Source organism: Canis aureus, chromosome 1 (assembly GCF_053574225.1).
Source record: "Canis aureus isolate CA01 chromosome 1, VMU_Caureus_v.1.0, whole genome shotgun sequence".
Lineage (NCBI taxonomy): Eukaryota > Metazoa > Chordata > Mammalia > Carnivora > Canidae > Canis > Canis aureus.
Genome location: NC_135611.1, coordinates 105,331,394 through 105,346,385, shown reverse-complemented (window position 1 = coordinate 105,346,385; position 14,992 = coordinate 105,331,394). Strand labels below are relative to the sequence as shown.

The 14,992-nt window shown below is 42.0% G+C and overlaps 1 protein-coding gene and 1 long non-coding RNA gene across 3 annotated transcripts; one reads left to right on the top strand and one right to left on the bottom strand.

Annotated features, from left to right (window-relative positions):
- Nucleotides 1-298: 298 nt before the first annotated feature.
- LOC144291767 (uncharacterized) lies at nt 299-1,997 on the bottom strand. Of its 2 annotated transcripts, XR_013359323.1 has the most exons (3): nt 1,419-1,997; nt 1,132-1,316; nt 299-694 (listed from the first exon to the last, which is right to left on the bottom strand). It is a non-coding gene; the product is annotated as an uncharacterized LOC144291767 (long non-coding RNA). The 2 variants fall into 2 exon arrangements; XR_013359280.1 differs by having other exon boundaries at nt 1,132-1,997.
- Nucleotides 1,998-2,138: 141 nt separating this feature from the next.
- On the top strand, nt 2,139-9,385 carry LOC144280443 (zinc finger protein 722-like). Its single transcript, XM_077842484.1, has 2 exons — nt 2,139-2,777; nt 7,054-9,385. Exons 1-2 carry the CDS (start codon nt 2,763-2,765, stop codon nt 7,255-7,257), a joined length of 219 nt encoding a protein of 72 aa, XP_077698610.1. The 5' UTR covers nt 2,139-2,762; the 3' UTR covers nt 7,258-9,385.
- Nucleotides 9,386-14,992: the final 5,607 nt, after the last annotated feature.

Sequence of the window (14,992 nt, the reverse complement as noted above, 5' to 3'; positions counted from 1 at the left end):
CATCACCGATATAGTCTATATTGCTTCAATCTTCACCGTAATTAATTTGAAGTGGTCCCCAGTGATTCAAGGTCAGGTTTCTCATTGTTCTGTTTTCTAGCTGGTAGGTTGAGTTTAAGTGAAGATAAAGTCCACAATAGTCCCAGGGTGGCTTGTGGCCATTTAGCCTCATCATCTTTCCACATTTCTCCACCATGTTCACATTAGAAACAGACTAGTAGACTGGATTTTACCAGTCTGTTTGTCTGGGACAAACAAGTTGCCACAAAACTCAAGAATGGGGAACAAAGCAGAGGAACACTTTTTAAAAAAGATTTTATTTATTCATTCATGAGAGACACAGAGAGAGAGAGGCAGAGACATAGGCAGAGGGAGAAGCAGGCTCTCTGCAGGGAGCCGAATGTGGGACAGGATCCCAGATCCCAGGATCACACCCTGAGCTGAAGGCAGATGCTTAACTGCTACACCACCCAGGCATCCCAGGAGAGGAACACTTTTTAAGGAGAAAAGAGTTATTTTAGGAAGGCCATGACAAACTCAGTCCAGTGGTGTAAACTGGGAGTTCAAAGTATAGCAGCTTTTCATTGATTGAGCTGTTGCCCAGACTGAGGGATTAGGAAAGCATCTCTTCCTCTGGCTGGAGTAGTAGAGTAGAATCCAAGTGCAAGGGCAAGTCCATGTTTTCCTATTGGGTCTGCAATTGATTAGGATGGGTAGGACTCCATTAGGGCTCCCCCTGCCAAAAGTTCCTAACTCCATTTTAGTAAGGTTTCTCATTATTTTCACAGCATCTAAACAAGCACAGCTTTGGCTGTTGTCTAATGGATGAGATTTCTGCTAGCCAAATAGGTATAACCTTGTCTTAAAGCCCATAGTATATTCCTTTTCAAATTTGTCAGTTTGCTACAGTGGACAGACCCTTTATCACCTCACTCTGTTTGGGGACTTCCAGGAAACACCTTATGTTATTTCACTAATTCCATCAGTTGATGAGTTAGTTGGTAATTGGCCACCCACCCCATCCCAGGTAGTAAATATCTGTGAGCAGTCCTTGGGGGGGGGGGGGGTAACAACTGCAGGTATTGGGGGCACAAAGATGACCCAAAGTGAGAGAAGCCTGTCTATATTCACCTGGTTTGTGTTTGTTTTCACTGTTGGAAGAACTCCTGAGGACTTTCTCATATTCGGCTTCATTTCCTGTCATGCCACCTAACAAGCTCCACACACTTGAGGGTGACACCCATCTCCATTTCTTGTGGGCCAAAATTGTCACTAGGACCCATGGCAGGAATGTGTTCTCCAAACTCTCTTCACACCTGGAAGTGATGAAAAAGGAAGAGGAGAGGAACATAGGAGGAGAAAGAACACAAAAAGGGTAGAGGTGGGAAAAAGAGGAGGAGGAGGGAAGAAGAGCAGACCTGGTGGAGAGTGGCTGGGAAGGCACAGCTGCTAGTGTGCTCGACTGCCAGGACTTTCCCAGTTTTAGCAGGTAATCCTGCTTCTCAGGAACCTGGCCAGGCCAGGGAAAAGCAGGACGGCTGGTTGCCGGAGGGCAGCAATCAGAGGAAAAGCTGTGCCACCAACAGAAACTGGCAGAAGTAACAGCCTGTCATTTCTGAGGCTAGGTTATAAGACTCTGGATTCCCCCTGAGTCTCATTCTTTCTTTCCTGAACCACTGTTGTAAGCAGGTCCACGGAGAGGCTCCCCGCCCCCGACAGATCACTGGAGTCATCATCACATTCCACATTCCATCACTTACAAGACTCTAATCTCCAACTGCTCGCACCAAGAGCTTTTCAATTTAGCCATCCTCAGCTTGTTGAGATCTCTCAGCTTCTAATATAACTGCCCCTCATAACTCTACTCTTTCACCTTAAGTTTAGAAACATTAACTTCTAACAGGCAGGAAGCAGCTCTGCTCCACGGCGATCCAAAAGCCGAGAAACAAGCACAGTTGGAGAGGTCCAACGGACCCACAAACTGCCAGGGGCGGGGCGGGGCGGGGCGACTCGAGGCTCCGCCCCCACACTGGCTCCGCCCCTATCGCGCACTTCCTGCCCAGTCCCAACCGCTCTCCACGTCCCGCCTCTCGCCGGACGCAGCCCCGCCCAAGCCCCGCCCCTATAACCGCTCTTCCACCCGCGCGTGCGCAGTTGCCTGCAGACCCGGAAGTGAATTGAGTTGAGCGAGAAACGCTCGAGCGAGTGAATTTCGGATATTCTGTTTCAGACCCGTGCTTCGCGGCCCCACAGCCTCCAGTCTTCCACACCGGGGTTCTGTGGAGGTTACTACTGCAGTCCTTGCCTTCCCGCCCACCGTGAGTCCCGGCAGCCCCGGGTCGCGGCGTCCGCGTCCGCTTACAGCCCCTCGATTGGTGGAGACCGCCGCTTCGGATGCTTCCCTGTGCTTCCATTGCTCCGTCCAAGATCCAGGAAGGTGGGGGGCCTCTGTTCTGTGCGGCGTTGGGTCAGGGCCACTGCAGCTACAGAACGCATGGGCTTCCCAGCAGGGCAGTAAGCCGTGAAGAAAAGCGGGGAGACCGACTCATGGCTCGTCTCTGTGTCCATGAGCCCCTCGGGGGGCAGCGAGCGGCAGAGGACTGTCTTCTTAACGTGTTGAGATCCTCCCTCTGAGTGTGGTTGTGTCCCAGGAAAGAGGCATAGTTCATTCGAGGCATTGAACAGCCTGTTTTCAGCACTCAAGGTCCATTGTCAAGACTGATCTTATCCGAGAAATAAGCCCAGAGGAAGAGGAGGCAGAAATGACTCGTTCCCAGGTAGAATGCACGGTCTTGGTTGTTTCTTCTCTCTTTCCGGAAATGCTTCTTTTTTTTTGGACTTCGTAGTGTACTCTCAAGGGATCTCCATAACGTTTGCTCGGACTTTCCCATATCTTCCTCAGTGCCTTTCATCTCCACTTACATTCCATCTCACCGCCACCCAGAGACTCGGAACTTGTGAAGAGGCTCTGCTGGGAGATCATTATGGGGAGGGTTTCGTACTCGGGTGTGAATAAGAAACCGCAAGTGGGTCTTGCGTGTGAGCAAGGTTGGCAGAGGGGATTGTTTTAGGCGTTGCGTATGAGTGCACTGTCATTTCCTTGAAGAGCAGCATTTAGAAGAACTGCACATTTTAAGCGAAATAAGTCAGGCAGAGAAAGAAATACCATATGGGGGGGCAGCCCGGGTGGCTCAGCGGTCTCGCGCCGCCTTCAGTCCAGGGCGTGATCCTGGAGACCGGGGATCGAGTCCCACGTCGGGCTCCCTGCATGGAGCCTGCTTCTGCATTTCTCTCTCTGTCTCTCTCTCTCTCTCCTCTCTCTCTCATGAATAAATAAATAAAATCCTTAAAAACAAAAAAAGAAATACCATATGGTTTCCCTCATATGAGGAATTGACGAAATGAGACTTGAACATATGGGAAGGGGGGAGAAAAAACAGAGAGAGGGAAACAAACCTTAAGAGACTCTTAAGGATAGAGAACAAACAGGGCTGGTGGAGGGAGGAAAGGAGGTGGGTGATGGGTTTTAAGGGGGGCACTTGTCCTGTTGAGCACTAGGTGTTATACGTAAATCACTAAATTCTACTCCTGATAACAGTATTACAGTACATGTGAACTAACTAGAATTTAAATACAAATTTGGAAAAGGAAAGGAAAAAAAAAAGAACTTCATGTTTACGTGCATGAATGTGCAGGAACAGCTGGAAAATAAGACTGAGAAGGGGTAACCTGTTGTCCCTGATTTTGCGAGGCATTTGAAGCTACACAAGTGAGTCAGCATGTTTCCAGCTCTAGAATGTTACCGATTTGGATTAGGATGGAAAGTTCTGAAACATTTCAATGATAAAGGATGTTTTATTGTATAATTTGGTTATTTTTTAAAGATTTTATTTATTTATTCATGAGAGACACAGAGAGGCAGAAATATAGGCAGAGTTCCAGGGTCCTCGCAGGGAGCCTGAGGCAGGACTCCATCCCGGACCCCAGGATCTCGCCCTGAGCTGAAGGCAGATGCTCAACCACTGAGCCACCCAGGGTTCCCATTGTATAATTTGTTTTAACAGTAAATGCTTTAACATCACTCACAGCATGACCACCCCATGCTCATTCATTCAGGGACTTTTGTGTAGCAGACATTTTAGGTAAAAATGTTTCAGCCATTATATTGAAGCAAAAAACTAGGTCTTTGGCATAATAGTGGCTGGAACCAAATTCCATTTCCACCAATTGTTACTAAAATACTACATTTCTTTTGCTTTAAAGTAGGCTCCACACTCAGCATGGAACCCAGTAGGGGCTTGAACTCAGTGGCCTTGAGATCAAGACCTGAGAGCTGAAATCAAGAGTCAGATGCTTAACCCACTGAGCCCCCCAGGTGCTCCTTCTTTTTTTTTTTTTTTTTTTCAGGTGCTCCTTCTTTTGCTTTATTTATTTGTTTTTTTTTTTTTTTTTTTTAATTCATGTGGGGGTGAGCAGAGACGCAGGCAGAGGGAGGAGCAGGCTTCATGCAGGGAGCCTGACATGAGATTTGATCCTGGGTCTCCAGGATCACGCCCTGGACTGAAGGCCGCACTAAACCGCTGAGCCATCGGGGCTGCCCCCTTTTTTTACTTTAAACATCACATGCTGTATGTATATCTTTGTTTTAAGGTTAAACTCTGAACAGTATTACACATTTTGGACTAAGAAGTAAAACATCTCCTTCTCTGTCATGCCCTCACTCATCACTCACCAGTTTTGTTTTTTTAAAGATTTATTTATTTATTTATGATAGACATAGAGAGAGAGAGGCAGAGACACAGAAGGAGGGAGAAGCAGGCTCCACGCCAGGAGCCGGATGCGGGACTTGATCCTCGGACTCCAGAATCACGCCCTGGGCCAAAGGCAGGAGCCAAACCGCTGAGCCACCCAGGGATCCCCCACTCACCAGTTTTGTAATCACTGTTGCCTGTTCTGTGGAAGATTAGGTGTATGTCTTATAAAAATGCATTTACCTATCATTAGGTGATTTTAGTTAAAAGTTTTCAGTGAATGTTATATTGTGATATTTTATTCTGCACACATATATTGGAGTTGTTTTCATGCTAGTAAACATAGAGATAACTTGTTCTTTTCGATCCTCATTAAAAACATTCTCTGAATGACGACACATGTATTCCACATGGTTCCCAGTGTCCAGGCATCTTGTGCAGTGGTGAATGGAAGGAGCCATGGCCATAATACCCCTTGTGTCAGCCTCAGTTTTAGTGGAAATACTTCTGTTGTTTACTGCCAATCATGCATGATATTTACTGGAATCTTCTTACTTAATAATACCTCTAATTTTTTTCAGCATGATTTTTATCCAGTAATCTTTTTTTTTTTTTAATTCATGAGAGACAGAGAGAGAGAGAGAGAGAGAGAGGCAGAGGCACAGGCAGAGGGAGAAGCAGGCTCCACACAGGGAGCCCGACGCGGGACCTGGTCACAGGTCCCCAGGATCACACCCCGGGCTGCAGGTGGCACTAAACCGCTGCGCCACCAGAGCTGCCTTATCCAGTAATCTCTTAAAAGAGCTAAAGCTTTCCTAATTTTTTTCTATTTTTATCTATTAAATTAATGTAAAACAGTAATAAATTTTACAATCTTCAAGCATTGATTTATTGGATAAACTTACTTTGCTTATGTGTAAATGGACATTTAAATGGACAAAATATTTATATTTACATACACATATTTAATGAAAAACACAAGGTTTTCTATTTTCATTTTTGTATTTTTTTAAACTAGGCTCCTACAGAATAATGTTGACAACAACTTAATTAAAAATAAATACAATTTCCAAATGTCCATTTTACCAAAAATACTGAAATACATATGAACAACAATAAAATGATAGATTTAAAAAGTTCATCCCAAAAATCTGAGAGGACTACTTTTACTGAAAATGTGTATGTGTGCATGGATGTATGCAAGCAGAAACCTACGGTGTGTATAAAAGATGCACTCTTTCATAAATAACTTTTATATTCATTTTAACCTTTGAAAATTGTTCTTATGGGGCGTCTGGGTGGCTCAGGTAAGCAACTGACCTTTGGCTTGGGTCATGATCCCAGGATCCTGGGATTGAGTCCCGTGTTGGGCTTCCTGCTCAGCAGGTAGTCTGCTCACTCCACTCCTGCTCAAGCACGTGTGCACTCTCGCGTGTGTGCTCTCTTTCACATAAATAAATAAAACCTTTAAAGAAAAAAAAGAAAATTGTTCTTGGGAATTTTTCATGGCTTTAAATTTTTTTCTACACTAACTCATTGGTGAATTAATCATGGTAAGAACAGTAATGTACTATGTGTGTGCGTATCTAATGACATTTTCTGCAGGTCCATGTTTTTAGCTTTGAACTTATGTCATGTTTTCTCACTTAGGAAACCCTCTATCAATGTACTTTTAATGCTGTATCTGTTACTTAACTGTGTGATTCTTCAGGTTCAATTCTAAATTCTGAACACCTGGTTCAGGTGCCGGCTCTGCCATTTCTTAGCTGTCTGACCCAAGGCGGGTTTCTAAGAGTCTCTGTGACAGTTGCCTCCTCTATAAGGTGGACACAGATCTCTCTCCAATTTTATTACACAAAATAATACCCATCTGAGTGATGTTTAGCACATCATAAATGTTCAAAACCTTTTTGTCTCTGCCATTATAATCATCATCACATTCTTAGATTTTAAACTTTCCTAAAAGTCACTGTGAACGTTGTAAAGACACCGCTCATAGTGTAGCTCATCAGAGAAATAGTTGGTGTGTAAAATGTACTATCTAGCGCCTCTGTATAGTCCACCTTGTGGTGAATTTTTATTTGTATATTTTGTTGTTCACAAAATTGTGGAATGTACAGTGATGTGGATTTATGTCCTCGGGTTGAGAAGCACAATAACAAAAAATTAGAGATATATGACTTGCTCAAAATTATCTTACACTGTTTTGTCACTACAGTCCAGTCCTTATACATCTCTCCTATAATTTGTGTGAAGATAAGTCTCCCCATGGTCTCTTAGTGAAATGTACTTTTAATTACAGGTCCTGTTGACCTTCAGGGATGTGGCCATAGAATTTTCTCTGGAGGAGTGGCAATGCCTGGACCCTACTCAGAGGGCCTTGTACAGGGATGTAATGTTGGAGAACTATAGGAACCTGGTCTCCCTGGGTGAGGATGATGTCCCTCCAAATGTTGGCATCTGCCCTAGTGAGTTTCTTGGGAGCCCCTGCCTTGCTAGACTGTGACTGAAGCTGTATTGACTCTAAATTGAAAGCTTGAGGTGGCTTCTGGACTTTCATCTCCTCCTCTGTTCAAATGATTTGCCCACTCCTCACTAGATTAGTGTTACTTATACCACCTGTGTCATCACAAAACCTTGTAGCAAAATTTTAAGATACTGGATTCCCCGGTTTTACTCCCATGCTTTTGAGTCCGTAATTCTCAGAAGAGAAGTAGATGTCCATGTATGTAAAAGATTTGTTAAGCCAGTCAGTGGATGAAATTAGTGTAGACCCATCTGTAACATCTCTCCTCAGCTGAACAAAGGCCTAGGATTATATTCTGGAAAAGTCCCAACACATAACTTTCCTTAAGCAGAAATCTCTCTGACCTGAATATTATCTCCATTTTAGGGCAAGGATCAGGGCCCAGGGCTGTGGAGGGCAAATTGAAAATAGTAGGTGGGACTATATCAAAGATGTGAACACTGGTAACAGCTGAGATGGTCAGAGATGAAACTCCTTTGTCAAATATTGCTTGGGAAACTCTCCAAAGAGGAGAGGTCTGTGGGAAAAGAAAAGTACCTGTGAGCACTCAAAAGAAATCTCCCCCATTACTCTGCTCTGCAGACATGCAGAAACATATCCTCCAACCCCCGAGTGGCATTCCAGCTGATGCAGAGACAAAGGCAGTCTTTATCATGACCTGCAACACTATTATCTGGCTGCTCTGACCTTTTTGGTGCCTTGGCTTTGAGAGGAATGAGAGGGCTGTTTCATAGCGGTCCTCTTTCCCTCTGGTCTCTCCTTTCATACTTGATTCCATGTTTCCAACTGATCCATCAGTTCTTCCATAGTCCTGACTCCAGGACCTCTGCTGATTTTCTCCTCAGTTCCTGTGTTTGGGAGACCTTCTTAGGAGATAGGAAGGCATTGGGTGCTCCTCTATTGCATTTGGGGCCTGAAGGTTGCATGTGACTGTCTCGAGGCCTCATAGCCATTTTGTCATGCCTGCTTTTGCCACATATGGAGTATAATGAGGCAATGGGTGGATCTTCTGAGACTATTAGTCAGCAGTACTATACAGACAATGGACAGAGAGATTGTCTCTTTGAAACCCAGTTCTACATGGGAAACATGTCTTAGTTTTCTCAAAGACCGTGAAAAATCTTAACCACCTTGCTTTACTTCTTTTATATTACATTATTCTCCTTCCTGCACTCTGCCTAGGCTAGGGATGCAGACAAAACTTGGCTCTTCCAGATTTTGTATTTTCCTAAGTTTTTGCAATTTTGCTTGTGAAACATGTTTTCCTAGGGTCTGAGATATCCTTTTTCTGCTGCGATAACCCACTTCTAGAAGATAGAAAACTTCTGGTAGACTAACCCATGGAGAGGGTTTATTAGGTAAACCGCTGAACTACCCAGGGATCCCCCTAGGTTTTTTGAACAAAATTTTTGAAGAACACTTTGATTAATGCATTACAGTGCTGTCCTGCTATTTAACAGATGTGCCCATTTAAGCCACTGAGTAGAGCAGTCATCAAGTCCTAGGGATGCGGAAATAGAAGGTATCAGGAGATTCTGACTGATAAGTGATTGATAAGTAGTTATCTTTTTGCTCTTTGTGTGGTGTCACAGTGTCTCCCAAGGGTACTGTGGCAATGTTGATCAAATATCTAATGATCATTGCCTTTGAGCTAGCAATCAAAGATATATGAACTTATGCCAAGGAGAACATTGTCACAACCGTTTATCTCTGAGGCTTTGACCAAACTATGGTCCATGCCAAACTGTTCCACTGCATGCAACACTGTTCAGTTTCCTATAAACAAATATAACTGTGATGCGTCTTGAGGGAACTTATGAAGTTAAATGAAGCCTTCTTTTTTTTTTTAATTCCATGGTAGCTAACATATAGTGTTACATTAGTTTCAGGTATACAATATTATACCTTTATTTAAAATTCTAATTTATGTTTAAGCCACTGTAATTTTCATCATGTACATTTCTGTGACTAAACATGAACTTTAAAAAATTTAATCATTAATTACATATTTTTATGAGACTCAGAATATATGATTTGGTGTTGAATCTTTTTTTTTTAACTTTTTAAAATTTATTTATAATAGTCACAGAGAGAGAGAGAGAGAGAGAGAGAGAAAGGCAGAGACACAGGCAGAGGGAGAAGCAGGCTCCATGCACCAGGAACCCGATGTGGGATTCGATCCCGGGTCTCCAGGATCGCGCCCTGGGCCAAAGGCAGGCACCAAACCGCTGCGCCACCCAAGGATCCCTTGGTGTTGAATCTAATAAACCATTGCTTAACCCAAAGTTAGGAAGATTTATACCTGTTTTATTCCAAGTATTTTATAGTTGTAATTCTTGCTTTAAGTTCTTTGATCTTGTTTTGAATTGACTTAATTTAAAACCTATTTCTTAGGATTATGGATTTTTCTTTAAAGATTAAAAAAAATTAAAGAGAGAGCATGCATGTAAGTGAGGGAAGAAACAGAGCGGAAAGAAGAATCTCCCTGAGACTTGGCAATAAGTGCAGAGACCCACAGAAGGCTCCATCTCATGACACTGAGATCATGACCTGAACCGAAATCAAGAGTTAGATGCTTAACTGAGCCACCCAGGTATTCCAAATGGACTTTTTCGTTCCACCCAGGTATTCCAAATGGACTTTTCCCCCCATATATATATATATTTTTTTTATTGAACTTTGATTTGCCAACATATACTATAACACCCAGTGCTCATCCCATCAAGTGCCCCCCTCAGTGCCCATCACCCAGACATCCCATCCCCTGCCCACCTCCCTTTCTACCACCCCTTGTTCGTTTCCCAGAGTTAGAAGTCTCTCAGTTTGTTCAACCTCTTAATTTTTCCCTCTCATTTTCCCTCCTTTCCTATAAACCCTGTCACTATTATATTCCACATGAGTGAAACCATACAATGATTGTTCTCCAGTTGACTTACTTCACTCACATAATACCCTCCAGATCCAAACCTGTCGAAGCAAATGGTGAGTATTCATCATTTCTAATGGCTGAGTAATATTCCATTGTGTGTGTGTACCATTTCTTCTTTATTCATTCATCTTTCGATGGACACCGAGGCTCCTTCCACAGTTTGGCTATTGTGGACATTGCTGCTATAAACATTGGGGTGCAGGTGTCTCGCTTTTCAATGCATCTGTATCTTTAGGGTAAATCCCCAGTAGTGCAACTGCTGGGTCATAGGGTAGCTCTATTTTTAACTCTAAGGAACCTCCGCACTGTCTTCGAAAGTGGCTATACCAGTTCATGTTCCCACCAACAGTGCAAGAGGGTTCCCCCTTCTCCACATCGTCTCCAACATTTCTTGTTTCCTATCTTGTAATTTTCACTGGGGTGAGGTGGTATCTCATTGTGGTTTTGATTTGTATTTCCCTGATGGCAAGTGATGCGGAGCATTTTCTAATGTGCTTCTGGTCATGTGTAGGTCTTCTTTGGTGAAATTTCTGTTCATGTCTTCTGCCCATTTCACAATTGGATTGTTTGTTTCTTTGCTGTTGAGTTTATTTAGTTCGTTATAGATCTTGGATACTAGCCTTTTATCTGATAGGTAATTTGCAAATATCTTCTCCCATTCTGTAGGTTGACTTTTAGTTTTGTTGACTGTTTCTTTGGCTGTGCAGAAGCTTTTTATCTTGATTAAGTCCCAGTAGTATTTTTGCTTTTGTTTCCCTTGACTTCATAGATGTATCTTGCAAGAAATTGCTATGGCCAAGTTCAAAAAGGGTGCTGCCTGTGTTCTCCTCTAGGATTTTGATGGATTCTTGTCTCACATTTAGATCTTTCAACCATTTTGAGTTTATCGTTGTGTGTGGTATAAGAGAATGGTCTAGTTTCGTTCTTCTGCATGTGGCTGTCCAATTTTTCCAGCACCATTTATTGAAGAGACAGTCCTTTATCCAGTGGATAGTCTTTCCTGCTTTGTTGAATATTAGCTGACCATAAAGTTGAGGGCTCATTTCTTGGTTCTCTATTCTGTTCCATTGATCTATGTGTCTGTTTTTGTGCCAGTACCACACCGTCTTGATGATCACAGCTTTGTAGTATAACTTGAAATCGGCATTGTGATGCCCCCAGCTCTGGTTTTCTTTTTCAATATTCCCTTGGCTATTTGGGGGTCTTTTCTGATTCCAGACAAATCTTAAGATTATTTGTTCCAACTCTGAAGAAAGTCCATGGTATTTTGATAGGGATTGGAAATTGAATGTGTAAATTGCACTGGGTAGCATTGACATTTTCACAATATTAATTGTTCCAATCCATGAGCATGGAATATTTTTCCATCTCTTTGTGTCTTCCTCCATTTCTTTCAGAAGTGTTCTGTAGTTTGTAGGGTATAGAACCTTTACCTCTTTGGTTAGTTTTAGTCCTAGGTATCTTACGCCTTCTGATGCAATTGTAAGTGGCACTGACTCTTAATTTCTCTTTCTTTAGTCTCATGGTTGGTGTATAGAAATGCCACTGATTTCTGAGCATTGATTTTGTATCCTGCCACGTTGCCGAATTTCTGTATGACTTCTAGCAATTTTGCGGTACAGTCTTTGGGTTTTCTCTGTACAGTATCATGTCATCTGTGAAGAGGGAGAGTTTGGCTTCTTCTTTGCCAATTTGAATGCCTTTTATTTATTTTTGTTGCCTGAATTGCTGAGGTTAGGACTTCTAGTACTATGTTGAATAGCAGTGGTGAGAGTGCACATCCTGTCGTGTTCCTGATCTTAGGGGAAAGGCTCTCAGTTTTCCCCATTGAGAATGATATTTGCTGTGGGCTTTTCATAGATGGCTTTTAAGATGTTCCCTCTAAAAAGAAAAAAAAAGATGTTCCCTCTATCCCTACACTCTGAAGAGTTTTGATCAGGAATGGATGCTGTATTTTGTCAAATGCTTTCTCTGCATCTATTGAGAGGATCATATGGTTCTTGTTTTTTTCTCTTGTTGATGTGATCTATCCTGTTGATTGTTTTACGGTGTTGAACCAGCCTTGTATCCCGGGGATAAATTGCACTTGGTCATGGTGAATAATCTTCTTAATGTAATAATGGGCCCTATGGGCTAGTATCTTGTTGAGAATTTTTGTATCTGTGTTCATCAGGGATATTGATCTATAATTCTCCTTTTTGGTGGGGTCTTTGTCTGGTTTTGAAATCAAGGTAATCCTGGCCTCATAAAACAAGTTTGGAAGTATTCTGTCCCTTTGTATCCTTCGGAACTGCTTTAGTAGAATAGGTATTATTTCTTCTCTAAACGTTTGATAGAATTTCCATAAGAAACCATCTGGCCCTGGACTTTTGTGTCTTGGGAGGTTTTTGATGACTCACTGGTTATTGGCCTGTTCAGGTTTTCTATTTCTCCCTGTTCCAGGTTTGGTAATTTGTGGTTTTCCAGAAATGCATCCATTTCTTCTAGATTGCCTAATTGGTTATATATAGCTGCTCATAATCGTTTTCAAAATTGTTTGTATTTCCTTGGTATTAGTTGTGATCTCTCCTCTTTCATTCATGATTTTATTAATTTGAGTCTTTTTTCTTTTTAATAAGGCTGGCTAATGGTTTATCTATCTTATTAATTCTTTCAAAGAACCAACTCCTGGTTTTGTTGATCTGTTCTAAAGTTCTTCTGGTCTCTATCTCATTGAGTTCTGCTCGAATCTTTATTATTTCTCTTCTTCTGCTGGGTGTAGATTTTATTTGCTGTTCTTTCTCCAGTTTTTTTAGGTGCGAGCTTAGCTTATGTATTTGAGTTTTTTCCAATTTTTTGAGGAAAGTTTGTATTGCGATGTATTTCCTTCCTAGGACTGCTTTTTCTGTATCCCAAAGATTTTGAACAGTTGTATCTTCATTTTCATTAGTTTCCATGAATCTTTTTAACTCTTCTTTAATTTCCTGTTTGACCCATTCATCTTTCAGTAGGATGCTCTTTAACCTCCACGTGTTTGAGTTTCTTCCAAATTTCTTCTTGTGACTGAGTTCAAGTTTCAAAGCTTTGTGGTCTGAAAATATGCAGGGGAGAATCCCAATCTTTTGGTATCAGCTGAGACCTGATTTGTGACCCAGTATGTGGTGTCTTCTGGAGAAAGTTTCAGGTGCCCTTGAGAAGAATGTGTATTCAGTTGTGTTCAGATATATATAATCTGTGAAATCCATCTGGTCCAGTGTATCATTTAAGGCCCTTGTTTCTTTGGTGATGTTGTGCTTAGAATATCTGTCATCTGCTGAGACTGCCATGTTGAAATCTCCTACTCACAGTGTATTATTTAAGTATGTCTTTACTTTGCTTATTAATTGATTGATATACTTGGCAGCTACCACATTAGGGCATAAATATTCATGATTGTTAGGTCTTCTTGTTGGATAGACCCTTTGAGTATGATATAGTGTCCCTCTTCCTCTCTTACTACAGTCTTTGGGATAAAGTTTAATTTTTCTGATATGAGGATTGTTACCCCAGGTTTCTTTTGAGGACCATTTGAATGGTAAATGGTTCTCTAACCTTTCATTTTCAGGCTAGCAGTGTCCTTAGGTCTAAAATGAGCCTCTTGCAGACAGCAGATAGATGGGTCTTGCTTTTTAATCCAGTCTGAAACCCTGAGTCTTTTGATAGGATCAGTTAGCCCATTCATGTTCAGAGTAGCTGTTGAAAGATATGAATTTAGTGTCATCGTAATACCTATTTAGTCCCTCTTTTTTGTGGATTATTTCTTTGGACTTCCTCTCTCCTTTAGAGGGTACCCCTTAATATTTCTTGCAGAGCCAGTTTGGTGGTCACATATTCTTTCGGTTTCTGCCTATCTTGGAAGCTCTTTATCTCTCCTATTCTGAATGAGAGCCTTGCTGGATAAAGTATTCTTGGCTGCATGTTCTTCTCATTTAGGACCCTGAATATATCCTGCCAGCCTTTTCTGGCCTGCCATGTCTCTGTGGAGAGGTCTGCTGTTAATCTGATATTTATCCCTATATATATATAAGTTAAGAATCTCTTGTCTCTTCTTGCTTTAAGAATTTTCTCTTTATCTCTGGAATTTGCACGTTTCACTATTAAATGTTGATGTATTGAAAGGTTTTGATTTTGGTGGGGGACCTCTCTATCTCCTGGATCTGAATGTCTATTTTCTTCCCCAAATTAGGGTAGTTCTCAGCTATGATTTGTTCGAATACTCTTTCTGGCCCTCTGCCCCTCTCGGCATTTTCTGGAACCCCAATTATATGTAGATTCTTCCTTCTCAGGCTATCATTTATTTCTCTTAGCCTTTCCTCGTGGTCTCTTCTTTTTCTCGTCTTTTCATCAGCTTCCTTCCTTACCATCAACGTGTCTTCTATGTTGCTCACTCTTTTTTCTGCCTCATTAATCCAAGCTGTTAGGACATGCATTTGGGATTGCATCTCATTTAACTGATTTTTTTAAAAGATTTTATTTATTTATTCATGATAGACACAGAGAGAGAGAGAGAGAGAGAGGCAGAGACACAGACACAGGCAGAAAGAGAAGCAGGCTCCATGGAGGGAGCCTGTTGTGGGACTCGATCCCGGGACTCCAGTATCACGCTGTGGGCCAAAGGCAGGTGCTAAACCCCAGGGATCCCCATTTAACTGATTTTTAATTTCGGGATCCCCATTTAACTGATTTTTAATTTTGGCCTGATTAGATCTAAATTCTGCAGTAACAAAGTCTTAGAGTCCTTTATGCTTTTTTCCAGGGCCACCAGTA